Source organism: Ovis aries, chromosome 7 (assembly GCF_016772045.2).
Source record: "Ovis aries strain OAR_USU_Benz2616 breed Rambouillet chromosome 7, ARS-UI_Ramb_v3.0, whole genome shotgun sequence".
Taxonomy (NCBI): domain Eukaryota; kingdom Metazoa; phylum Chordata; class Mammalia; order Artiodactyla; family Bovidae; genus Ovis; species Ovis aries.
In genome coordinates this window covers 13,367,318-13,394,641 of record NC_056060.1, presented here as the reverse complement: position 1 = coordinate 13,394,641, position 27,324 = coordinate 13,367,318, and the positions used below count along the sequence as shown (strand labels likewise).

The window sequence follows — 27,324 nt, the reverse complement described above, 5'->3', positions numbered from 1 at the left end:
GGGGATTGAACCTGGGCCACAGCTATGAAAGAGCCGAATCCTAAACACCAGTGTGTGTTAGTTGCTCAGTTGTGTCTGACTCTTCGTGGTGCATGGACTGCAGCCCGCCAGGCCCCTCTGTGAGAATCATGGGATTCTCCAGACAAGAATACTGGAGTGGGTTGCCATTCGCTTCTCCAGGCGAATCTTCCCGACCCAGGGATCGAACCCAGGTCTCTTGCACTGCAGGCAGATTCTTTACATCTGAGCCAGCAGGGAACTCCCATGGAGATGATTTTTTGAGGCTTTTACCTACACCTATCGTTTCATTTAATGCTTAAAGACCCTATGAAGCAGGTACTATTGTCATCCCCATTTGTATATGAAAAATGGCTCTGAGAAATTCAGTAACCTGTATGGAACACTCAGCTGGCAGACGCTGAGCTGAGATTCAAAGATATGTCTTACTGTAGTGTCTCTGATCCTAACCACTACTCTCTTCTGCTCCACAGGCCACTCTTCCTCCAGGGGTTTGTCACAGAGGACTTGTCTGCTCCATCCTCAGAAGAAAGCTCAGGAGAAAGTCTGACTTGGGTGCAGAGTGCTCCTTATAAATCAAGCACATCACTCCCGTCCCTGTACTTCCCAGATCAACTCCGCACCCCATGATAGACTTCCTTCCCCAACGGTCCCTGCAGATAGACACACACACATATAGACAGACACACACCAACCAATCCCCTGATGGGCTCAACCTAGCCCATTCTCATCCCTGCAAATTGCCCCCTCCATCTCAGCCCAGTTCCTGCAGAGACAAGACAACCTGAAAACAGCCTGTCACCCCTTTAATGAACTTCAGAGCTGGAGAAGACTCCAGACAGCTGGTAGCCAGCCTCCAGATAGAGGGTGGATGGGACCTAGAGACCCCTTTCCTCCCCAGAGAGAGAAGGATTGACTCCTAGGGCCAGGAAAGAGAATGACTGGGCCCTGGTTGTCATCAGGGTGCACCCTTAAATAGTAGCTCCTGTTCCAAGTAGGGAGCCTCAGTCACCACAGCTACTTCCTGGTGGCATGGAGGCAGGAATCTCGTTTCCTGAATCCCCGGTGTCCTTCCCACACCTGCCCTTTGATTCCCTCTGAAGGATCCTGAGGTATAGAGCAGGTTGAGCTGAGCCTATCCCATCCCCACACCCACTCTGACCCTGTGCCTGGGACCCATCAGTGCTCCCCAGCATGGAAGACCAGACATTTTGCTTTTACCACATCCCTTCCTGAAAGACATGGAGCTTAGATTGTAGCCTGGGCCCTACGGAGGCTGTTGGCAGAGGGCACCCCACCTCTGCAACCCCTTGCAGGGTAGAAGGAGGGGGAAAGTACAGAGGCCCACCCATCCCCCAACACACCTCACCTTCAGCCAGGCCTGGCCTCCAGGGCCTTCAGAATACTCCCCACCCCACCTCTACCCCCTACACCCGCCTGAGGAAGGGGTTCTATCATGGTTGCTTCAAGCCTCTGGCAGGGCCTGAGCAGCCCCGGATGGGATGGGGTTGGGGGCAGAAAGGGGACAGCCCTGAGGCCCAAGTCCTTCCAGCTTGGAGCCTGTGGGGAGAATGGAGATCAGACGTGGAGACTGGGTCTGCAGACAGACCCCAAGCAGCCCGGCCGCGCCAGGATGGCCAGCGCCTCCCCCAACACAAACACGAGGCCCCTGGCTCTCAGAGGAGGGGGAGCATTTTTCAGAGATGACATCAGGTCTTAAAGTTCTATGTTTCCTGCCAACCTCAGCCTGGAGAGCAGGGTCCCCAGGGCCCACAGGCCTGGAGAGGCAGGCAGTGGCACCGGTGCTAACAGCGGACCCCCTATTTCAGAACTTCACGGCCCTCCACCCGCAGAAGAGATGGCCGTGGGGCTGAGGGCCAACGATCTGCTCGCCTGAGGACACAGTTCTGCCTGGTCAGTGCAGGACAGACGCGAGGGGAGAGAAGGTAGCAGGCTGCCGGGTCCCCAGACACCGCTCAGAGCCTTTGCTCATACTGTTACCTCTGTCAGTTCTCACACCCTCCCTGCTCCACACCATCCAGCAAGTGCCTCCACAGCCTTCAAGTATCTTGTCCACTGTCCCTCCCTAGCCCCACCTCCCTGAGCCTCTACAGTTCTGTCCATCCTTCCACTAGAGCCCTGATCACTAGTACAGCTTTCCTTCTCCATCTTGCCCTCTTCCCCACAAGACCCTGAATTCCTGGAGGGCTCAGACAAAGTGCCATTTCACTTTGGCAGAAATAAATTAATCAACCACAAAGGCGTAGGAACTGCCCAGTTATGGAGCCACAGCGGGCATTAGCTGAAGGCACAGAGGCTAGCCGTTCAGTGATATGCAGGGAGTTGGGGTGAGGGAGTGGGTAGTGAGAGCAAAAGGGGGGAATGCCTAGTGATGGAAGCATGGGGCAGGGGCTTGGCAGCCTGGGTTGGGAGCAGGAGGTGTTGAGACCCCAGGGAGGGTGGGTGGTTTTTTCTTTTTTTTTTTAATAGTTATTTATTTGGCTGTGTTCCTTGGAAGGAAGTTATGACCAACCTAGACAGCATATTAAAAAGCAAAGACATTACTTTGCCAACAAAAGTCCATCTAGTCAAGGCTATAGCTTTTCCAGTGGTCATGTATGGATGTGAGAGTTGGGCTATAAAGAAAGCTGAGCGCCGAAGAATTGATGCTTTTGAACTGTGGTGTTGGAGAAGACTCTTGAGAGTCCCTTGGATTGCAAGGAGATCCAACCAGTCCATCCTAAAGGAGATCAGTCCTGGGTGTTCATTGGAGGGACTGATGTTGAAGCTGAAACTCCAATACTTTGGCCACCTGATGCGAAAAGCTGACTCATTAGAAAAGACCCTGATGCTGGGAAAGATTGAGAGCAGGAGGAGAAGGGGACGACAGAGGATGAGATGGTTCGATGGCATCACCAACACAATGGACATGGGTTTGGGTGGGTTCCAGGAGTTGGTGATGGACAGGGAGGCCTGATGTGCTGAGGTCCAAGGGGTTGCAAACAGTCAGACACGACTGAGCGACTGAACTGAACTGAATTTGGCTGTGTTGGGCTGCGGCATGCAACTCTTAGTTGTGATATGTGGGATCCAGATCCCTGACCAGGAACTGAAGCAGGGCCCCCTGTATTGGGGTCATAGAGTCTTAGCCAGTAGATCACCAGGGAAGTCTCACCTTTTCTTTCCTTTTTTTTTTTTTGTATTTTTTATTTTTTTGGCCACCCCAAGAGGCTCAGAGGATCTTAGTTCCCTGACCAGGGGAACTGCCATCAACCCATGGCAGTAAAAGTCCCTACCCACGGGACCACCAGAGAATTTCTCAGGAAGTTGTGACTGAATGAGTGAGTGAGTAAAAGAATGAATGAGGGATCCAAAGAGAGGAAGGAGAAATGGAAAACCAAACTTACCTTCTACAGTGAACTTTGTCTGGCTGGGGATGGAGGAGACAGAGACAGATGCTCTCACATGATGCTCCCTACCCAGCCACCTGGAGTTTCACAGGTGGGCTGGACATGATGCATCAGGTCCAGAAGGGACCAGGGGACTGGGTGGCCTCCCCTTTACCCTGGGAGGGGGCTGACTGGATGCCCTGGGCCCAGGGCCAAGCTGCCGGGTGCTGACTCAGGCCCTGCTGGCCAGCTCAGCATTCCTGCCCTCCCCACTGAATTGGGGCTATTGAAGCTCTTTGTAGGGGGGTTAGGCCACTGGTCACACCCCCAACCCAGAGCCTTCGCTGCACTGAGGGCCCTGCCATCAGGAAGTGGGGCACACAGGCACTAAGGGGGTCAGTTGGAGAGTGCCCTGGACACCAGCTGCTACTCTGGGGGTGTCTGGGAGCAAGCACAATCCAGGTAAGCTGACTAGGCTGCGTCAGAGAGGGGAGTCCAGGGGAAGGGAATTGCTTTCTTAGGACTGAAGATCCTGGGATGGCGGCACTTCTCATGGCCCCCAGCTCGGGGAGGGGTCTGTCTCTCTGTATAGGCCGCATTGTGTACATGGGGTGCTGCAGGGGTTCTGTGGGATGTTCTGCCTCCCGCATCAGACTACAGCATCCCTAAGCCAGAGTGGTTTTCCCACTGGGTTGAAGCCATCACAGGGTATAGGTTGGGTCTCCCCCATCAGGCAGGGACACGGGGTGGTTTGAAGCCTTGCCCATCAGACCCAGAGCTTCCCAAGCATGGTCTTTATTCTCCTGAGTATCTAACTGGAGGATTGTATCTGGAGCCCAGGCTCAGCCTACGCTGGTGTGTCCCAGCAAAACCACGGAGAACCTCCCCCGAAAGAGCCAACGCTTCATTAGATAAAGTGCCCCACCTAGTCCCAGCTCCTCCTCTCTTGTCTTTGCCCTCAAGCCAGGATCTGCACCCCCTGCCCCGAATCCTGGCTGCTCGGGCTGACACCTGGCAGATGTGCTTTCTCAGGTATGGGCGAGGGCCGGGTGCCATGAAGCCAGTGCGGGTTGTTACTCTTTGCTGGGTGCTACTGCTGGTGTCCAGGCTGGGGGCCACCAGGAAGGAATCCCCAGAAGAGGCCTCCTTCTACTATGGAAACTTCCCACTTGGTATGTCCACTCTCCAGTTGCTCTGTCCGTCTGTCCATCTGTCTGTTGGCTTGCCCACACTGGCTGACCTGTCAAGGAGTTTCGGTGTTTCAGCTTCCTTACGGGTAGCATGGTGAAAATAACTCCACGTAGTTCTGAAATAAAAGTTCCTAACAGATTTTTTAAAATTTTTATCGGCGCGTAGTTGCTTTTCAGTCTGATGTTAGTTTCTGCTGTATGGCAAAATGAATTCGTTATACGTATACATATACCCCTTCTTTTTTGGATTTCCTTCCCGTTCAGGTCACCACAGAGCACCGAGTAGAGCTCCTTGTGATATACTGAAGTTCCTCATTCGTTACCTGTTTTTTATATAGTGTTTACAGGGCCTAACATATGTTTTTAAAGCTACTATATAGATAGTAAATGCCAATCAGAGCTAAAATAGTGCAGATAATGCTTTTAATACATTATGTCTCTCCCCTCCCCCTGCCACATAAGCTCCCACGCCTACCCCTAGGGAGATAGGGCAGGCTGCCAGGGAGGGGCTTGTCCTGTGGTCCTGGAAGCACAGCCCAGGATCCCAGTCCCAGACGGGGAGTGGGAGAGGGCTCAGGGCCCAGCTTGGGGTCTCCCCTGCAGGCTTCTCCTGGGGTGTGGGCAGTTCCGCCTTCCAGACTGAGGGCGCCTGGGACCAGCATGGGAAAGGGCCCAGCATCTGGGACACCTTCACGCACAGCAGGAAGGGGAACGTGCTCGGGGACGAGACAGCAGACGTGGCCTGCAACAGCTACTACAAGGTCCAAGTGAGTGATGGGTGTGCGTGTGCGTGTGTGACTGAGTATCACCTAGCAAGAGCTGGGAGGTGACATACTGGGGGAGCCCACGTGACGATGTCAACCAGGTGCTCCACTGAACACCCTCAACCCTGATGCAGCTGGGCAGGGAGGGGCTGGTGGTGACTGGGGCTTGGGGAGGGGGTGCCAGGATATGGGGAAGGTATGTGGGACGTAGAAGGAAAATAAAGCAGGCTCCACCTGAGCCAGGGCCTTAGTCCAAGGGATGGGCAGCTGAAGGGCTGAGGCCTTGGCCCTAGGGCCTACAGGCCATCATGGCCCCTATACAGGAGTCAGCCCCATGGAGACAGTGGGACCAGCTCTTCCTCTCTCTGCCTAGCACCCACCTTCCTCTCTGGACTGGGGGTCCAGAACCCTGGTGGATTTCTCAGAGCACCCCCATATCCTGCCTTTTACTCTACTCCTGGCATAGCCCCGGGAGGAGGCAGGCGGAGGTGGCATCACCCCTGCTGTGTAGATGCGGAGCGTGGCCAGGAGGCGCCCTGGCAGGGCCTGGCTGACCCAGCCTACACCCACCCTCGTCTGCACAGGAGGATGTCGCTCTGCTGAGGGAGCTGCATGTCAGCCACTACCGCTTCTCCCTCTCCTGGCCCCGGCTCCTGCCCACGGGCATCCGAGGTGAGCTAAGGCCACCCTATCCCTGCCCCAGAGCGGCCTCTTTCGGTCATGTTGGCTTGGTGGGGACACCACACGTCCTGGGTGGGGACACCACACGTCCTGGGTGGGGAGAACAGCCCACAAGCACAGTTTCCCCAGCAGCATCACGGGTTCCAAAGGTAGCTGGGCTCAGAAGTCCCCAACTTTTTGTCACCAGGGACTGGTTTTGTGGAAGAAAAATTTTCCACAGATGGTTTTGGGGGATGGTTTTGGGATGATGCAAGCACATTACATTTACTGTGTGCTTTCTATTTTTATTACATCAGCTCCATCTCAGATCACTAGGCATTAGATCCTCAAGGTTGGGGACCCCTGGCTTGACTCCCAGGAGTAGCTCTTCCACCATCTGAGACCCAAGTGCTGGTGGACTGAGTGTGCCTTCAGGCCTGCAGAAAGCTCCAGGGTCCCGGCACAGTGCTCTGCAGAAAGCCAGCATCCTTTCTCATCACACCCCTTTATTTCCCCCTCAGCTGACGGGGTGAACAGAAAGGGAATCCAGTTCTACAGTGACTTCATCGATGCCCTTCTGAAGAGCAACATAACCCCCATCGTGACCTTGCACCACTGGGATCTCCCACAGGTGAGGCTGTGCGGGTTCAGAGGCCCAAGGGGAAAGCTCAGCTCAGCAGGAGGGCGCCTGCTCTGGGCACTTGGGATGGCCAAGGTGGGGGCAAAGCCTGGAGTCTGGGCTCTGGCTCAGGATAGGAAGATGGCAGGGAGTGAAGAAGAAATCTCTCTACTTACCCACGGCAGAGAGGTCACACTGATTTACCTGATGTTTGTAATAAGTGGTAAGGGCAGATTCTGATGTTTCCCGAAACATTTAACCTAGAAGCAACAACTCAGACTCAAAAAGAAAGAAGTCTCTTTTGAGTAAGAGTTCATGGAATTAACATGTTTGTTTAGCCTTTCTTTCCCTAGTTTGTTAGAATTAGCACTGTTTGTGCTCGTATATGAGCACCCTTGGGGCTTTACTGGAGGTCCAGTGGTTAAGACTCGGTGCTCCCAATGCTGGAGGCACAGGTATGGTCCCTGGTCGGGGAATTAAGATCCCACATGCCAAAAATATATATATAAACTAATAAAAAATTCTATGAAAGATGAGCACCCCACCCTCCCAAGTGATCTCTGTAAGAACCTCACTGTTGGACATCACTATTCAAGAAGGTTTCTCGTTTGTTCAACAAGGCTCCTCAGAGCCCTGCTGGCACAGGAGCCGTTTCTGTACCTCCCTGTGGCACACGGTGGTGGGAGGTCAGAGGGCAAGACACTGGCTTCAGGGAGGTGAGAGGGAGAAGATGGAGTTCCATGGACGCTTGGGAGGGTTGGGCGTGAGGTGGGAGGAAGGCCTCTGGGCTGGGGCTGGGATTGTAGGGCAGGCTTTGGGGAGGTGAACTGGAAACCACCTTCCAACTTCTTCCCTGGTTAACCACAGTCACTGCCCCTTTAGCATTCCCTCCAACCCTCCAAGACGAGTTCGGCAGGCAATCTTGACGGAGCGATGAATCTTGGGGAAATCTTGCATGACGAGCAGATGCTCTTGGGTGGGAGAGAGCCCTCCCCTGAAGGAAGCAGAACCGCTCTCATGACAGAGGCTTCTGGGAGGCTTCTGAGACCTGCATGGCCCTCAAAATTCTAACCAGAGTTCCCACTCCCAGCATTGTGTCTTATTTCTTCTTACAATCAAGATTCTTTTCTCGTGATCAGATCTCTTTCCTCTGGCAGTCTTTCTTAAATACTCATTCTATACAGTTCTTTTTAGGCGTGAGAATCTCAAACTTTCTCTGCTTCCTTTCTCTTGTTTGTATAAGGTATAATATGTCTCCATATTTCTCTACAGTTAAACACTCCAACTATCTTCCCGTCTTTTCTCTCTCCCTTTATTGGGGTGTAGGCGCTTTACAAAGTTGTGATATTGGGTACGTTTCTGCTGTAAATGAAGTGAATCAGCTATATATATACACATATGTTCCCTCCCTCTTGGACATCCCTCCCGCCTGACCCATTCCACCCCCTTAAATCCTCAAGTGTTAATGCCTGAGACCCTGCATCTTTGCTCCCCTTTCCTCTAAACATCCTCTGTAGCTCCAATCAGCCAAGTTTCTTCCACAAACTTGGCCCATTAACCCCAAAAGTCTTTTCTGGAGACGGACCCCTGGGGAATTGCTTCTCTCTCCACCCCTCTGTTTGCAGCTCCTCCAGGCCAAGTTCGGCGGGTGGCAGAACGTGAGCATGGCCAACTACTTCAGTGATTATGCCAACCTGTGCTTTGAGGCTTTTGGGGACCGTGTGAAACACTGGGTTACTTTCAGTGATCCTCGGGTAAGCAGACCCCTGCTCCAGGTGGGAAAACCCACTTTCCAGCCAAGAGTGCACCCTGTCACTTCTAACATGTCCTGTGGTTCTCACTTGCCATCCCTGCAGACAATGGCAGAAGAGGGCTACGAGACAGGCCACCACGCACCTGGCCTGAAGCTCCAGGGCACGGGCCTGTACAAGGCGGCACATCATGTCATTAAGGTGAGGTGGGTCCTTCTGGGAGTGAAGGCCAGGGTCAAAGTGGAGCGGCGAGCGCCAGTGACAGCAAGCCTCCCCAGGGGCCCGAGTCTGAGCCCAGCCCTCTGCCGCCTCGCGCCTTCGCACCTGTGCACCATTCCCTTCCCTTCCATCTATGAGCATCCATGAGGGAGGGTCCCATCCAGTGCTCTGCTGGACACTGTGGCCCAGATGCCAGGACGGCTCCCTAGAGCTGGCAATCTGGCCAAGGGGCGGGAGCACATGAGTGTGAAAACTTGCCACCTATAGGTCTAGACTGCCTTGTGGGGCATGGTGGCAGGAGGAAAGGGGGCTGACAGTGAGCTAGGGGAGAAAATCTTCCGTGCATGAGCAGAAGTAAGAGGAGGCTGGAGAAGGACGGCAGTAGGAAGGGGTTAGGAGTGCTTGTCTGATAGCGCGGATTTCAAAGGATTTGGAGTTTTTGGAGGAGGACGGAGAAATCATTTGGAAGCAACAACGAAGAGCAAGGCAGACACTCCCCTAAGGTATGTGGGGTGTGAGGGAGAACAATGGCATCTGCTGGCAAGGGCTGCAGCGACTGCAGTGGGCTGCAGGGGCAGCCAGGCTCAGTTAGGGCGGAAGCTGAGCAGGACACGGGGGAGATGCTGATGGTGAAACCACCAGAAAGGCCTGAGAAGCGGGGAAGGCAATGGGCCCCATTCCAGGCCATATATGAGGGGCCAGGTGTCGGATGCAAGGCATGAGGGGGTGGCCGCCGATGGTCTCTCAACAGAAGGTGGACACTCTGATCAAGTGGGCAGGTAAGGGACCACTGGGGACATACCGGGCCCTCAAATTCATGTCAGCAAGAGAACTGTCTCATTCTTTCCCTGTTTAGCTTAGGATTTCTTTAACTGCGAATATTTAAAGGGCAGAGCTCTGAAGACATCAGCGGGTCCCTGGGGGAGAGTGTGGAGAGAAGGCAGCTTGGCACATTTTGCATTCTATTTCTCAAGACTGTTTCAGATGCTTGGTGTTTTGCTAATTTCCTGAGCACGTATGCTGAAAGCAATGCCTAGTGACAGCGCAGGAACAAAACAGACACGTTAGCAAAAATCTTAGGAACAATGAATAGCACGAAGTGGTGGCTTATGTGTTCATGCCAGATTTAGACCAAGTTTCCTCCATAGTACAGAGGAAATGCAAGGCAGAGGAAGGGAGACTATGGGTCGGGCTAATCACTGCTGGGCTCACGAAAAGGATAAAACTTAAAGTGATCTGCAGAGTTAGAAAGGAGAGAAGGCCCACCTTGGGTTGAAAGGGAGGAGAGAAATGGATAAGGTGGGCACCTCCAATGGACTCCTTTCTCTTTCAGGCCCATGCCCAGGTCTGGCACGCCTACAACGACACGTGGCGCAGCCAGCAGCAAGGTGAGTCCTGCCACCAAGAGCACCGAGAACAGAGTGACCCGGGGAGCAGCGTCATTCTGCCTGCCACCTCCTTCTCTTTCTTTTAAGGTCTGGTGGGGATTTCATTAAACTGCGACTGGGGGGAACCTGTGGACCTCAGTAACCCCAAGGACATAGAGGCTGCCGAGAGATACCTACAGTTCTGCCTGGGCTGGTTTGCCAACCCCATTTACGCCGGAGACTACCCCCAAGTCATGAAGGACCATATCGGTGAGCCATGTCACCTTTTCAGACTCCAGATAGCACAGCAACAGTATGGAGCTCGAGTGAAAGGATGGAAAGTCAGGGGGAGAGAAGAACACATGGGGTTGGTTTGGGTGAAGCACTCAAGGGATAACCCAGCCACCAAAAGATTGAGAACTGGTTATTTGAACTGGAAGGGTGAGGGACATCCAAACAAGTTTCTGACCTGGAAAATGAGAATATCAGAATCCAGGGGAAAAGCAGCTAGCAATTCTCGAAGCGGCTCTCTTCTGTGCTCCGTTGTCCTGTCTCCTCCTCCCCACTCCACTCCACTCCACCCAGATGCAGTGAAGTAGGGGTGAGGAGTCAAAGACACAGCCTTGGGTGGGCTCAGTCCTATTGCTGGTTCTTTTTGTCCCTTGAGGAGTACTTTCCAAGTTCTGGTGTCCACAGCGTCAGAGGAGAGAATAAAGACAATTCTATAATTCCAATGTTTTTAACTGCCACTTCATAGAAAACTGCAAATAAAATGGATTGAAAAGTAGAGGATTTATCATCTTACCTGAAATCCAGAAAAGGGTGATCCACAAGTAGTTAACTCAGCCCTCAGGGATGTCTTTGGGAACCCAGATTCATCTTTCCACTCTGGTACTTTTAGCTAACTCATTATCTACTTTCCAAGGCCACAAGATGGCTACAGGAGCTCCAGGCATCACATCTTTGTATAGCAACACTCTGAAGCAGAAAAAAAGGGAATAGCACTATCATCTGTTTTTAAGAACAAGGAAAATCTTCCTAAGAAACAGCTTCTACTTCCAGCTGACTTCCCTTTGAGCCTCAGTTCAGTTCAGTTCAGTCACTCAATCGTGTCTGACTCTTTGCAACCCCATTGACTGCAGCACGCCAAGCCTTCCTGTCCATCACCACTCCTGGAGTCCATTCAGACTCATGTCCGTCGAGTCAGTGATGCCATCCTCTGTCGTCCCCTTTTCCTCCTGCTTTCAATCTTTCCCAGCATCAGGATCTTTTCAAATGAGTCAGTTCTTTGCATCAGAACTGATGACAAAGTATTGGAGTTTCAGCTTCAACATCAGTCCTTCCAATGAATATTCAGGACTGATTTCCTTTAGAATGGACTGGTTGGATCTCCTTGCAATCCAAGGGACTCTCAAGAGTCTTCTCCAACACCACAGTTCAAAAGCATCAATTCTTTGGTACTCAGCTTTCTTAATAGTTCAACTCTCATATACATACACGACTATTGGAAAAACCATAGCCTTGACTATGGTGGACCTTTGTTAGCAAAGTAACGTCTCTACCTTTTAATATGCTATCTAGGTTGGTCATAACTTTTCTTCCAAGGAGTAAGCATCTTTTAATTTCATGGCTGCAGTCACCATCTGCAGTGATTTTGGAGCCCAAAAAAATAGTCTGCCACTGTTTCCCCATCTGTTTCCCATGAAGTGATGAGACCAGATGCCATGATCTTCATTTTCTGAATGTTGAGCTTTAAGCCAACTTTTTCACTCTCCTCTTTCACTTTCATCAAGAGGCTCTTTAGTTCCTCTTCACTTTCTGCCATAAGGGTGGTGTCATCCGCATATCTGAGGTTATTGATATTTCTCCCAGCAATCTTGATTCCATCTTGTTGCTTCATCAAGCCCAGCGTTTCTCATGATGCACTCTGCTTATATGTTAAATAAGCAGGATGACAATATACAGCCTTGACGTACTCCTTTCCCAATTTGGAAACAGTTTGTCCAGTTCTAACTGCTGCTTCCTGACCTGCATAAAGGTTTCTCAAGAGGCAGGTCAGGTGGTCTGGTATTCCCATCTCTTTCAGAATTTTCCACAGTTTATTGTGATCCACATAGTCAAAGGCTTTGGCGTAGTCAATAAAGCAGTTATGTTTTTTTCTGCAACTCTCTTGCTTTTTTGATGACCCAGCCAGTGTTCGCAATTTGATCTCTGGTTCCTCTGCCTTTTCTAAAACCGGCTTGAACATCTGGAAGTTCACGGTTCATGTATTGCTGAAGCCTGGCTTGGAGAATTTTGAGCATTACTCTACTAGCGTGTGAGATGAGTGCAATTGTGCGGTAGTTTGAGCATTCTTTGGCACTGCCTTTCTTTGGGATTGGAATGAAAACTGACCTTTTCCAGTCCTGTGGCCACTGCTGAGTTTTCCAAATTTACTGGCATATTGAGTGCAGCACTTTCACAGCATCATCTTTTGGGATTTGAAATAGCTCAACCAGAATTCCATCACCTCCACTAGCGCTGTTCATAGTGATGCTTCCTAAGGCCCACTTGACTTCACATTCCAGGATGTCTGGGTCTAGGTGAGTGATCACACCGTGATTATCTGGGTTGTGAAGATCTGTTTTGTACAGTTCTTTGCCCCCTTTGTGCCTCAGGGGACAGAATTGTCATTAGCCCCAAGGCACCCTCAACCACCAGGACTAGAGCCTCAGAGGCTGCGGGTAGGGGGATGGGGGACTAAGACTTACAGAAAGGATGTAGCCCTTGGAAAGAGGGTGAGGAGAACACGGAAGCAGACCAGCATGGGACTACTGGGTAGGCAACCAGCAGCGTCCAGCCAATCTAAAACATGTAACTGTGATTTGGTTTCAGCCTCCCTAAAAAAAGGCAACGATGACAGTGAAATAGATTTAAATCTCACGCATCAACATTATTTTAATATTTGACTAAGAATGTTTGCATCAACGTATCAAAAATTTCCCCTTCTAAAGGGGAAATTTATCAGACCATTTATCAGACTTCTCTAGAAGAGTTGGCAGCAAGTTCTAATTACAACTTGGTCACTAACCAGTGAGTGATTCTGGGCAAGGTGCTTCACCTCTTCCTGTCTCAGTCTTTATCATCTAAAAATGAAGGGATTAGTGTCCATCAATTGTTACTGTGGCCACATTGAGAATGCAAGTTTTGCTTCCATTGTTGTTATTCGATTGAAGTGGTGAGTGAGAGTGGTAACATTTTTTGCTAGGCTGATGAGTAAAAATTGGATATAACAAGACTTTTCAATATTAGAAAAGATTAAGGAATATATAGCAATGTACTTGCTATCTTTAACTTCAAGGGTCCTAAAATAAATTGTTTGAGGAAACTGGATCTCAAAGATTATAGGTGGGGAATTGTGAAGTGTGTATCTATTCCAATGGAGATCAAAGAGGCCCCACTAAAAGAACTGTGGGCTGACCGACATGACAGCTGTGGATTGAGCAAGTCTTTCTGAAAGGGCTGTATTATCTTGGAAATTATGACTGGAGGAACTAAGGTGATTGCCAGTGGAAAGAATCAGAACATGTGGAATTCCTTTAAAATGTATTGACTTAAAATAATTGTGCCTATGTTACACATTAAAAAAAAAAAAACCTTTACAGTTAAAAAAATTGAAGGGATTAGGGAAAATAATCTCTAAAAATCTTTTGAAAACAACCAGTTCTGTGACACATCTGTGCATATACACTCAAAATCTTGAGAAAATCACTTCTGAAGATGTGTAAGGAAAAAGCCCGCATAAGGGGCAGTGCCCACGTGGAGCATTCCTACAGACACACCCCATCATTCACACACTGTGTTTGCTCTCTTGGGACCCTCAGAAGCCACTGCAGGCGCTACAGGACTGTGCTAAAGAACCAAACTGGTTATTTATCCTAGAGAAGTTCTTGGGCTTAAGGTCAATAAACCTAGACCCCACCAACCCCAACTCTGATCATTCAAGTAGGAACAGGGCTCAATTTTTCCTTCATACAATGTGGAAAGAAGGATCTTCTAAGTGGTTTTCTCTTTTTCTTCCTCCAGCATCATTGACTATAGTTGACAAAACAGTTAATATTTTCTTTAGTAGTGAAAGCATTCTGCCTGAAATCTCACTCGCAAATTACTTCCAGGCATCTCTGAAGCATTCATTCACAATAAATACATGAAGAAAGGTAACTCTAGACCAGTACCTTGCAACAGGACCTTCGGTGATCATGGAAATGTTCTGCATGTCCTGTACCTGTGCTGTTCCATATGAGAGCCTGTAGCCAGGTCTTTCGATTTAAATTCCAATCAAACAAAATTAAAAGTTCCATCCTTCAGTGTGACTGAGTTGAAGATGCAGTCAACATTAGCCGTATTTCAACAGCCACATGTGGTGAGTGGTTATTGTAGTAGACACGGCAGTGACAATTCCTAGGGTTTTTCTCAAGTTCCTAAATATAACTGAAAATAATGTTTAATATTTAAACCCATTTAATAATACAATCTTTTCACTCATTTAATCTAAACCAGTAACCTCTTTGGAAACATTTTTATGACTGCATTTTTAGTTACCAACTCATATAAAAATGTTACTTTCCTTTATACATTGACTTAAACTTTTTTTGAGTAGTTTATACAAGGACATGTTTCAAAGTATATCTTTTAAACATCTAGTTGTAGTTCCCAAAAAACAACAAAACAGAATGATGTAAAAACATAGATGATGGTGAGGGTCATAACAGGGAGGATGATGGCCATTTACTAAGCTTTCTATGAATAAAGTCTTAACCTGAGCACTCAATTTATATGTTCTGGAGGCAGCAAATTTCTGACCTTAATTTATGTCTTGCCTTTAAGCCTCAAACTATGGAACTTGTCTCTAAAACATTTTTTGAACATAATGGTGAACCTACACTTAGGATGGTGCAAACATCAATGTTAGTGTAGAAAATTTAAAAAAAATTTGGGTTAAGCTTCCTTCCCTCCCCTACCTCACTGTTCCTATCCTCCCCAGAAGTACACTTTCCGAGATGGATTGTGCTGATAAGCAAAAAACACTGCTGCTTGGTATGTGCACATATGTATATACTCATAACGCTCTGCATCTTTGTTTCACTCGAGCGTCCATCTTGGCACTCATCTATGCTGGTATATGAAACACCACCTCATTCATTCTAATGGCTGCAGTGTGGCACTGATGTAACACATCCCATCACTTACTAGTCAGTCTTTCCTGACAGACCTTCAGGTTGCTTCCAATCTTTTGCTAATGAAGATCCTTGTACATACATCCTTTTACATGAGTAGTGTAGGATAAGTAGATTTGAATCGGTCAGTGAAAGGACATACACTTTTACAATTTTGAGTGAGGACACTGCCCAACACAGAAGTGGTACCAGCTAACACCACCACAGTCCTGAACATGACCATCTCTCCCCCACTTGCCAGAGTACCACTGGCCTCCAGTTCCCTTCCAAGAGGCAGACAAAATTACCAATTTTTGATGTAAGGAATAACCTAGTTCTACTTTTTTTCCAGATAGCTGCACAATTTCCCATACACCAATTACTGAGTAATCTGTGGAAATATTTCTTTTAAGCAATATGAACTGAAAAATTTTTGGCTAGCATTCCAATGAAGAAATTCCAGCTTGAAAGGCTAAGATGGTAATTTCCATGCTGATGCATTCCAAAGCCCAGGATCTGGATATTGGCTTTCATGTAAACACACCAGTATCAAGGTGGTGCCTGACAACAGAATGACTGTGAGAAAATAAAACTTGGTTAAGTTCTACTTTTTTCTCTCATTAGGAAGAAAGAGTGCAGAGCAAGGCCTGGAAATGTCAAGGTTGCCAATGTTCTCACTCCAGGAGAAGAGCTACATTAAAGGCACATCTGACTTCTTGGGCTTAGGCCATTTTACGACTCGGTACATCACGGAAAGAAACTATCCTTCTGGCCAGGGGCCCAGCTACCAGAATGATCGTGACTTAGTAGAACTGGTTGACCCGAACTGGCCTGACCTGGGATCTAAATGGCTATATTCTGTGCCATGGGGATTTCGGAGGCTTCTCAACTTTGCTCAGGTGACTACACTAAGCTGAAGGACATTTTTTACCTGAATTCATGTTTTTACAGCATAAGCTCAGGTGCCTACATTTTAAAGTTAATTAAAAAACTCAGTTACACTTCAGAAGCTACTAGATAGGCCTTAAAGAAAGACCAATGTGGACTTTCTTGGCGATCCAATGGTTAAGATTCTCAACTTCCATTGCAGTGGGCACAGGTTCAATCCTTGGTCAGAGAACTAAGATCCCACATGGTACACAGCATGGCCAAAAAAAAGATGAATGTTTACTAATAATCATATATAGAGGCCATATACATGGTTGTTATATCTTATATAAATTCATGTAATATGCATATATATCATATATAACAATATATGATTATATGTGATACAGATATTATACATTTATAAATAAATTTCAAAAATCTCATACTTATTTTTCTGCTCTTCTCACCTGTAATGGAATATATGGACAAAAACAAGACCTGAAGTATATTTTCTCCAAAATGATGGCTTGTCAAGAAATGAATTCTTCTGAGACTTCCCTGGTGGTTCAGTGGCTAAGGCTCCATGCTTCCAGTCCAGGGATGCAGGGGGCACAGGTTCAATTCCTGGTCAGAGAACTAAGATCCCATTTGCTTCATGGTGCAGCCAAAAATAAATATACAGGCATATATATATAATTTTTTCCTATATGAATTTGCCTTCTGCCTACATTCATCTCTAAATAAACATGCTAACTGGCAGCGGCTAAATGCCAATTAGAATGCCCAAATAGAACATGGCAGGCTTCAGCATGTGTTGCCATGATTCCTTTCAGACTCAGTACGGCAATCCACTCATATATGTGACAGAAAATGGAGCGTCTCAAAAATTACACTGTACCCAATTGTGTGATGAGTGGAGAATTCGATATCTTAAAGGATACACAAACGAAATGCTAAAAGGTAAGATACAAACTGTCTTCACATTATCTTTTTATTCAATTTGGGCAAAATTTGGTAACAATTGATTAAAACTGTTTCTAAATCTCATAAATGAAAATATTTAAGGTTATCTTCACAATACTGTTTTTCAAAGAAAATAAAACATATTCAAAATGGAATAAAATGTCTTTGCAGCTATCAAAGATGGTGCTAATGTAAAAGGGTATACTTCCTGGTCTCTGTTGGATAAGTTTGAATGGGAGAGAGGATACTCAGACAGATATGGATTCTACTATATTGATTTCAACAAGAAAAACAGGCCGCGCTATCCAAAGGCTTCAGTTGAATATTACAAGAGGATTATCACTGCCAATGGGTTTCCCAATACGAGAGAGGTAGGAATAATTCTCGATGTTATTCTTTCTGGATTTTAGAACTAGGTAACTGGAGTACAGAGTTTAGCAAGCACCTCACAGGGGTATCTGGGAACAGAGCCCGGTGTTTTCCCCCCTCCTTGCTTATTTGCTTGGAATGGGGGTAAGGACAACGCAATCCTAGCACACAGACCATTAAGAGCAGACTACGGTTATTAAAATTTTTCCTTTCTTTTCCCACCAAATGGCACAGTAATACAAGTGCACTGTTTCCAAAATGAGATTAAAATAGTAAAAAATATTCTGTAAAACCTCCCATTTTCTAAAACCTGCACATTTTTCTATCAGCTCTCTATTCTCTATGCTGTTGCACCCAATGGCAGGGAATGTAAGTTGTAATTTTAGAGTGTCTTCTTTTGAAAAAATCTCACTTGTTCATCAACATTCTTTTAGGGTGAACCTAGTTGGACTAAAAATAGAAGCAGTGACTGATGGTTATCAGGTATTCACTATTTTTGCATTAGTAGAAAAGACAGTAATGCATTATTAGAAAAAGATAGCTAGATTATAAGAATAAAAACTGCTCTTTAGCTCCCTCACAATGATGCACAGGCGTTCAATAAATATTAACTGATTTAAACTATAAGCAGATTCTTGGAAAAATTTTTACCCCACACTCTTCCAAAAATGATTTCACAGTGCAAACATAGTCTAAGACAACTTTACTTACCAAGTGGGTTTTTATTAGGTGGAAAGTTGGTACTTCAAAGCCTTGGAAATTTGCTCTATCAACAACCAGATGCTTGCTGCAGGTGAGTTTAATTCTTTGATAATTAAACCATGTAATTAATATATGTAGTGGTATTACCAAAACTCAAAATGTGGACACACCTTAAGTCAATCTTCCAAAACCACATGATGAAAAATGGACTTTTTCCCTTTACTTTGTAGCAATGTCAAATTTCTATCGGCATTTAAAATATTTTCTAAAATATTTTTTTCATGAAAAAGAAATATTTTATCTACTCTAGTTTGATTCTGAATGATAGTGTAAATTTATAAATCTACTATTGTTATAGTGGGCTGTTGGAAGGAGGCAGAAATTCAACCATTCTACCAAATGGAATGAAGAAAAATCCACAAACACTCTAGACATTATATTTACTCACTCAGCAAGTAATTATTAAAGTCACTATTGGCTCAAGGGTGTTTTAAGCCCTAGGGACATAGCAATAAACAAAACAAGGTCCTTGCTCTCACAGAAGGCATTTCTAATGCAATAGGATCTAAAAGGGTCAGAGATGTAGCATAAGCAGGATAGTTAACATGCACCAAGAAATGCCAACGCATGTCATCTGTTTCTCTGTAGTCTGTCTTTATGTATCAGGGGCTTCCTTTGTAGCTCAGTCTGCCTGCCTGCAATGAAGGAGACCCGGGTTTGGTTCCTGGATCGGGAAGATCCCCTGGAGAAGGAAATGGCAACCCACTCCAGTACTATGGCCTGAGAATCCCATGGACAGAGGAGCCTGGCAGGCTACAATCCATGGGGTCACAAGAGTCAGAGATGACTTAGCAACTAAACCACCAAATATAAGGGCAACAAAAAAAATACACTTCCTGTTTTAACAAATTTTTTTTTTACTGCTATGCACATTTAACAAATTCATCTTTAATGTGGTATCAGAGGTGGAAAATGCTAGCTCAAATCCTACCAACTCAGCTATTTTTACAGGCCAATATACCACTGTCCCCTCCCCCCTCATCTAAATAATCAAGCAACATTAAAGATGTATATTTCACTAAAATAATAAAGAAACATGACGCAGAATTTACTACTGAGCCCACGAGAATAGGGTCTGTGCCTTATTTATCTCAGTAACCAAGGGTACCTGGCACAAAACCTAAAAGCAGGCATTTCATAAATGCCTACTACAATATTAATGCACATGAAATAATGTTTATCATTTACCTCTTAAAATTATCTAGCTATGGTTAGAATTACCATAAAAATTTTCAATATAGAAATTCCTATACCTCTTAGGATATACAATCACACCTTTCAGTTCAGTTCAGTCGCTCAGTCGTGTCCGACCCTTTGTGACCCCATGAATTGCAGCACACCAGGCCTCCCTGTCCATCACCAACTCCTGGAGTTCACGCAAACTCACATCACACCTTTGAAAGGCTGCAAATATTTCTCAAGGAATTTTTTTTTTCTCCTAAATCCCTCCAATGAGTCCACGGCCATACCACCCTGAACGTACCCAATATCATCTAAATCACCCCAATGAGAATTACAGAAGCTGAGGAATATGGCTGCTAACATTCTGAGTAAGCACAAGCATTAACATACATATAGACTTTATTATAGTACTGAAGAACCAAAAGTCAGCATGCTTTATCGGTATTTTCTAAAGTATCTCACGAAGCCCTTACACAGTTTTTTGTAACATTTGATATACTAGGTTCTCTTTTTTATAGCAAATGAGAATTAGCAAGTGTGATGATGCTATGCTCCAAGTTTCTCCGGACAGCTGAAGCTCTTCAGGATGAAGCTGCATTCGCCTTCTAATCTGCCGTGTTGGTCTCTCCCCTCCGCTGCAGAGCCTTTGCTAAGTTACATGCAGATTGTGACGGAGATCGTGGTACCGACAGTCTGCACCCTCTGTATACTAATCGCTGCAGTTCTCCTGATGCTTCTCCTGCGGAGTCTGAGCTGAGACGCGGTCACCTGTTCTGCAGATGCATCTTTCAGAGAACCATCAGGATCTTCCTCAGCTTCTTTCTCCTTTTTCTCCTTTAAAGGCTCAGGCACATCTCTGTTTTCAGGTTTTGTGATAATTTCCTTCCCATTACCTCTGTCCATTTTGGGGGGGGGGGGGGGGGGCAGTTAGAGCTAGGATTTAAGAATTAGAAAATTAAGTGTAAATGAAATAAAAATCATCTGTAATCTCACCCTTCTCAAAGTCAATGTTAGTATTTTGCTGTATATCATGCACTGATTTTTATTTTGCAGAAAGGGATCATACTGCACAAACGGTTTTATGACTTATCTCATTTTAAAATCTGTCCTGGGGACTTCCCTGGTGGTCCAGTGGTTAACACTTCCACCTTCCACTGCAGGGGGTGCAAGTTTGATCTCTGGGGGGAAGCTAAGATCCCACATGCCTTGTGGCCAAAAAAACTCAAAAACATGAAAAATAAAAATGAAAAATAAAATCTGTCTGGAAATATTATTTTCATGCAGAAATAATTACCACATTAGGACTGCGCTACATAAGACAAAGTCAATCCTTTAGGTAACAACGCTTTCAGGCCATCATAAAGAAGTACTAGGTGTGGACTCAGTAAACGAGGATGTGGACTTTCCTAGAGAAACTTTCTTATGCTAAATGAGCATCCTTTACTCACTGAAATACCTCAAAGAAATGCTATATACTTAATTCATGTATCTTCTCTGTAACTGGATAGTTTTTTAAAAGTCCATTTTATTCCTAACTATGCTAAAATGCTAAAATTAATATCCATTTATTGGGTATAAAACAGCTTAAGAAAGATTGTTAAGGAAAACTCATTCACTATCTGATTCTATTTAGCTCTGGTGAAACGCAAAAACAGTAAAATCATAGAAAGGGTTATTCCATTCATTCTTTTGGTTAATACTATCTCAAGTTAAACCTTTTAAAAACGTACTTACATCTGGGGGTTAGTCCTACATTTGGGATGAGTTATGACTCATCCCAAAGTTTCACAAAACTTTGCTTTCAACGTCAAGTCAACATGCCTGTTTAGGGTTTTTCTATTCCATCAATGGTTTTGAAACCAAACTCTCTACTGTATACACAGATTTCAGATGCAAAGACATTATCACTCAAAAAATTGTGTTTTTCATTTCTCTGGTTTTAGGATTAAACTGTCAGTTGACTATGACAGCTTCTTTCAACTACAGAAGGTAGAAAGGAAATTAGACTTGCACAGCTAACACCTGGTAAGCCTTTATGTGGTTACTAATAATTCATATTTCAAATGTATTAAGTCAGCATTTATGTCATAGAAAGAAAAAAAGAAAAAGCATAAGGTACTTAGGACATTATCAAGTATTTTCAGAGAATAAAGAATGAACACACTACCTTACAGAGGGCCCCAGCAGCACACCTCACTTGAAATGCACCTGGCTACAGGTAACCATGCTAGTAAAGGATAGCCTTTCTTCCAAGCTACCGTTTAATGTTAATTCAGAAAAATCTATAACCAGAGAGAGAGAGAGATCAAAATCAATTACCAGCCAGCTTTTCTAGTAAGTTACTGCTGAATTTTACAATAATCAAGAGGTGGTCTGAATGATGTGTCTTCTACCTGAACAGAACCTGTTAGACGAAAATCAGCAAAGACAGTTTCTTTAAATGGTTAACCTTCTTGATGCACTGAAAACAATGACTAAACAAACTAAGAGGGCTTCCCTGATGGCTTAGTGGTAAAGAATCCACCTGCCAATGCAGGCGACATGGGTTCAATCCATGGTCCAGGAAGATGTCACATGCTGTGGAGTAACCAAGTCTCCGAGACACAAGTACTGAGCCTGTGCTCTAGAGCCCGGGAGCCACAAGAGAAGCCATGACAATGAGAAACCCACACACCACAACCAGAGAAAGGCCCCCTTTCACGGCAAGTAGAGGAAAAAAGCCTGAGAGGCAGTGAAGACCCAGCACAGCCAAAAATAAAAACTAAAAATTAATTTTAAAAAACCCTAAGAGATAAACTAGATTCTTAAAAATCGTATTGTACACAACATTGTAAACACAAAATGGTAAAGCAATTTTGTAAACACAAACATTGAAAAGCAATTATATTCCAATAAAAACTTTTTTAAAATTATATATTTTGGGGACTTTCCTGGCGGTCCAGTGGTTAGGACTCCGTGCTTCCACTGCGGGCTGCCCAGGTATGATCCTTGGAAAGGGACTGAAATCCCACAAAATGTGTGGGGTAGTCAAAAAAAAAAAAAAAAGATATGTTTTAAGTATGGGAACCTACTGCTTTAATTTTTGTGCCTCTTTCGCTACAGTTAAACAATTTTCGTTTTCTAATCATAATATATATTTCAGAAAACATTTTCTACTTAGGATTTACAGTCTTAGAGCTAGAAACACATCCATTTTTCTTTTCTCCCGAACAGTTGTATTTCAAAAATAAATGATACAATTAACATTTAGACGAGACCATGTCCACTTCCTTGTGGGTCAACATTTTGGTTTCCATATTCCCACCATTACCAGTAACCATCTGCCGAGCACCCACCGGGTGGGTAGCACTCTACTGGACACTTTTTCTCCCCCATTAACTCCAAGTCATTATTCTCTCTTCCCAGAGCAGCTAAAAGTACACTTCTCTCTCTTCAGTCTTCCTGCTTTTGATGTAAATTGTCTTATTCAAGAGCACCATACCATTAGGTATCTTGAAAAGCTAGTATTTGACCTAAGTGCTCAGTCCAGTGAAACAGAAAGTCTGATTCTGTAAATGCCTATAATCTTTGGCCAAAAATAAATGATTTACTGGGCTTTAATATTTACAACTGAAGCTTTGTGTGAATAATCTATGACTTTTACAAATGAGGTTCTCCTTCAACAGTGGGTCTTCCTTTGGGCCAAAGGTCACTGAATAATTTCTAGACAAACACATCAATAATACATGATGGGTAGAAGAAGTAATAAGGTTCAAGTCAAATGGAGTTTGAGTTGTTTCCAATCACACAAATGTATGATTTCATAAAAATTCCGTATTTTCATAAAAGAAGTCACTGGACCAATACATTAGCAAATAGATTTAACTCTACCATTCAAAATATCTTGCATTCTTTTTTGAAGCATCAAAGACTCTAGAAGATAGGTTCTGTATACTTCACTTACTCAGCATCATTGGAAAAGGTGTTTAATCTTGTTTAAAAGGTGTTTAATCTTATATTAATCTCCTAACAGAGGTTTAATCTTCAGGTAATACATTTTTAAATGGCATTTTTGAAAAATATATCACATTTATTCATGTATTTTAAACTTTTAAAATCATAAATAAAATTATAAATAAAATAATAAATCACCTTTAAGTAAAAAAAAAAACAACTGAAACAAATGTAGAGAAAATGTTTAAATTGATGATCTTTAACCTTTGTGGCACAATGAAATCACCTGGAGAACTTTAAAAAATCTGATGTCCAACGATTGATTCACTTGGGTATTAGGGTTTTAAAGGCTCCCCCTCCAGTATTCTTGCCTAGAGAATCCCAGGGATGAGGGAGCCTGGTGGGCTGCCGTATCTATGGGGTCACACAGAGTCGGACACGACTGAAGTGACTTAGCAGCAGCAGCAGCAGCAGCAGCGGATGATTCTAATAATCAAAGCTGAGACCAACCCCTGCCCTCATCATTCCACACCTCAGGGTTAAGTTTAATCGTCTCTTTTCAGAGGTTCTTCTATGCTCCGGGTTTATATTTTGCTACTGTAAACAATACCACAATTAGTAATCTGGTCAAAATTTTATTTTGGTGGATACCACCCTCCACAGAAGCCATACAACTCGACACTCCAGCCAGCAGTGTGTAAGACTTCCCCAAATCCTGGCCAGCACGGTGACACCAAACCTGCTGATCTTTGCTAATCTGACAGGTGAGAGTATCTACATAATATAAATCTGCATTTCCCTTATTATATGTGAGGCTGAGCATCTTTTAAGATTACACTTGAATTTCCTTTTTGGTAGCAGTGGTGGTTTTAGTCACCAAGTCAAGTCTGACTCTTGAGACCCCACAGCCTGTTAGCCTTGAGACCCTTGTTAGCCTGCCAGGCTCCTCCGTCCACGGGATTTTCCAAGCAAGAACACTGGAGTGGGTTGCCACAGTTCATATTACTTGCTCATTTTTCTTCTTACTGATTTGAAAGTTCTTTATATACTGGGAAATGTCACCCCTTTTCTGAAAATGAGCTACAAATTTGTTTTCCTAGTTTATCATTTGTCTGTTGTTTAACCTCTGGCATTTTTTTGCCAGGCAGAAATTTACTTTTATATGGTTCATTTTTAATCTTTTATAGGCTCCAGCTTTTATATCACACTTAGAAAAGATAGCACAATTTTAACTGATGGTTCTTAGGAAATTTGTTTCTTTAGGACTTTACAGTTCAGCCATGTGAATCAAAATGTTTCTCTTCTACTTTTAGAGAAGTTTCCATTACATCTGAATCAAAACATACTGGGTGTGTAGGAGGGGAGAGTAAACAATTTCTGGAAATAATTTTGCAACGTATCAATCACTACAATACAACTATCTGTGTTCCCAGCCTTTTAAATTCTTCTTGAATTCTGTCGTAAAACTATCAGATTTTATTTTGGATATCTCTGTAATATTTGAATCAGCCATTTAAGACTTATACAAATAAGACATGACAGCCTCACACAATCCATGTGCACAGAGGCAATAGTTTTACAGGTGCTTATTGAAGAAGGAAGACTCCGTGGGGTAGCTAATTATACCAGGCACAGAGAGACATCCTTTCATGGACACACACCACCTTGGACATACAATACTAGAAATCTCAACCCTTATTTAAGATACAGAGACGGTTTCAGGGCAGAAATGTCACCACTGTTTTAAACAGTACACACAAGTGTGAAGTATGAGCTAGCATTTTCATTTTTTTTCCCTCAAGGCATTTCCATTTCATAACCTATTTTCACACCTATGTCCCTATTGGTTGGCCTCTTTTAATAAAATTTCCTCTAGGCAGGAAAATGAGAAAAAGCACTCTTTCATGATTTTTTTTTTTTTCAGAATGAAGAGGTTTATATCTAGAGTTCAAGAAAATTATTTAAAACTAGGCACAAGGGCTCTAATAATAACCTCTACTAGTAAATTTAGTTTATTTTCTACTCGAATAATTTACATGAATAGACTACAAACCACTTTACCAGGTCTATGAAAATTCAGATGGTCTACAGGTGGGCTATCACTCAATTGCCAAACTGTTTTCACCTTCTTTTGACCACTATTTATTTCCACTCTCCATTTCTGTGGCTTCTCACTAAGGAAAGAAAAAAATATCAAAGAAAAAGCAATCCAATTCCTTCTTGGTATAGTCGAAATCCTTTTGTAATAAACACTGAGGAAGAAGAGGTGGAGAGGTCACAATTTCCATCCTTAAGAAGCACAGTCAAAAGAGGTAGAGAAACAAGAATATAAATGATAACAATTTGGTGCAGCCATTATTGAAAACAGAACGGAGATTCCTTAAAAAATACTAAAAATAGTTACCAGATGATCCAGCAATTCCACTCCTGGGCATATACCCAGAAAAGACAAAAACTCTAATTTGAAAGGATACGTGCACCCCAATGTGCAGAGCAGCACTATTTACAACAGCCAAGCAACCTAAATGTCCATCAGCAGATAACGGATGAAGAAGACGTGGTGCACACACGGGCTGCTACTCAGCCATAAGAAAGAAAGAAACGCCATCTGCAGCATTATGGACGGACCCAGAGATTATCATGCTGAGCGGAGTAAGTCAAAGACAAATATATGATATCACTTAACTGTGGAATCTAAATAATAATACAAATGAACTTATTTACCAAACAGAAATAAACACACAGACATAGAAACACACTTATGGTTACCAAAGGAGAAAGGCATGTGGGAGGGATAAATTGGGAGTACAGAATTAACAGATACTATATATAAAAGAAATATAGGCCACTGTATCTAAAAGAAATAAAAAGCAAGGATTTACTATATAGCACAGGGAACTATATTCAATATCAGCAACTAATACAATACAGTTTATCAACTATATTCAATAAAATAAATAATAATAATTCTGAAAAATGTCATAATAGAGAAATATCAGATACAAGAGGGGGCCATAAACGAGAGGTAATTTGACTTAGATTGGGACTGCAGAGTTGAAAAAGAATCCTCAGAGATGGTGGCCTTTGAGCTGAGCCTGTAACGAAATTAGAAGGAGCAGTTAGTTAAACAGAAAAGATCCGGGATGAAGAACAGACGTGGGTGGAGGCACTGTCAGGTGAGCACGTGTGGTGCCTGAGGAAACGCAAGAACACAGGGCCTCCGACTCGAAGAGACACGACACATGGCAGGTGTGGCGGCACAAGGGCCAGAGAGGCAGAGGACAGGCGCAGTCCTCACCGAGATGAGACTCTGTCCTGAAGGTAAGGGGGCCATTTAAACAGGAGGAAGTCATGGTGGGATCTGAGTTTCAGGAAGATCACTTTGGTGGTGACACAGAGAAGGAAGTCAATGGAGGCAAACAGAGCAGCTAGGGAAAAGAATTGTACTGTACTTAGTTCAGGGATGAAATGAGCAGATGTGAAACATTCAACACACGCAAAGGTGCAGAGAAAGGAGCAGATTTAAGAGCTTCCAAGGTCAGGACTTGGGAATCATTTCAAGGAGGGAGAAAGTGACAGCAGTGAGTGGAAGATACGGCCGAGGTGTATGCTTTGGGCATTGGATGAAGATTAATGATGGCTACTTGAGAGGAAATACAGGAGGAGGAAAAGTGTTGGGAAGGGGAGTGAAGAGTTGGGATTTAGAGTCTGAACCACCTACAGGACACTGAAGCTGGAGACAAAGGTTATGAATTATCATTAGCCCAGAGGAACTAAAGATTGGGGTGTAAACACCATCACCCAGTAAAGACAGAAAGTAAGAAAAGAGGGCAGATGCTGGAGTTCTGGTGGACACTCACATATGAATAAAGCAAAGGAAGGAGAATTTGAACAGAGAACCACTCTCAGTCTTGGGGGCGGCCCAGAGAGGTACAGTTAAAATTAAGACAGGTGCTGCAGAGCAGCTAAGCCCACGCACCACAGCTACTGAAGCCTGAGCGACCTAGAGCCTGTGTTCCGCAACAAGAGTAGCCACGGCAATGAGAAGCCTGGATACCACAGCAAAGAGCAGC

The 27,324-nt window shown here is 44.6% G+C and overlaps 2 protein-coding genes across 13 annotated transcripts in view; one reads left to right on the top strand and one right to left on the bottom strand.

Annotated features, from left to right (window-relative positions):
• The first annotated feature begins 4,396 nt into the window (after positions 1 to 4,396).
• LCTL (lactase like) lies at positions 4,397 to 20,075 on the top strand. Of its 2 annotated transcripts, XM_004010253.6 has the most exons (13): positions 4,397 to 4,579; positions 5,201 to 5,364; positions 5,946 to 6,033; positions 6,543 to 6,652; positions 8,266 to 8,394; positions 8,497 to 8,592; positions 9,944 to 9,998; positions 10,086 to 10,247; positions 15,797 to 16,071; positions 16,876 to 17,002; positions 17,177 to 17,376; positions 18,104 to 18,167; positions 19,960 to 20,075. In XM_004010253.6, the coding sequence occupies exons 1-13, from the start codon at positions 4,426 to 4,428 to the stop codon at positions 20,073 to 20,075; spliced, it is 1,740 nt and encodes a 579-aa protein (XP_004010302.3). In that variant the 5' UTR covers positions 4,397 to 4,425. The 2 variants fall into 2 exon arrangements, with proteins under 2 accessions (XP_004010302.3, XP_042108002.1); XM_042252068.1 differs by lacking the exons at positions 4,397 to 4,579; positions 5,201 to 5,364; positions 5,946 to 6,033; ... (1 more) ...; positions 17,177 to 17,376; positions 18,104 to 18,167 and having other exon boundaries at positions 8,277 to 8,394.
• Positions 19,700 to 27,324, bottom strand: part of ZWILCH (zwilch kinetochore protein) — a 42,211-nt gene continuing 34,586 nt past the window's right edge. For 4 of the 11 annotated variants that reach the window (XR_009601413.1, XR_006060301.1, XR_006060302.1 and 1 more), the window contains 3 exons: positions 25,313 to 25,425; positions 21,486 to 22,317; positions 19,700 to 20,251 (listed from right to left, as the gene is read on the bottom strand). Coding sequence is in view for 7 of the 11 variants with exons in the window: in XM_060418878.1 (XP_060274861.1) it covers positions 21,512 to 21,600; positions 25,313 to 25,425 (202 nt within the window). In the remaining 4 variants the exon portion in view is untranslated. Of the gene's footprint in view, positions 26,347 to 27,324 lie in introns of all 11 variants that reach the window. The other 7 variants (XM_060418878.1, XM_027971517.2, XM_012180805.4 and 4 more) reach the window with 4 other exon arrangements.

Excerpts from the sequence above, each read along its gene's own strand:
- LCTL (XM_004010253.6), top strand. The coding sequence starts at position 4,426 with ATGTGCTTTCTCAGGTATGGGCGAGGGCCGGGTGCCATGAAGCCAGTG. Across the intron at positions 6,034-6,542 it reads CCTGCCCACGGGCATCCGAG|CTGACGGGGTGAACAGAAAG; the intron begins GTGAGCTAAGGC and ends TTTCCCCCTCAG. Across the intron at positions 6,653-8,265 it reads ACCACTGGGATCTCCCACAG|CTCCTCCAGGCCAAGTTCGG; the intron begins GTGAGGCTGTGC and ends CTCTGTTTGCAG.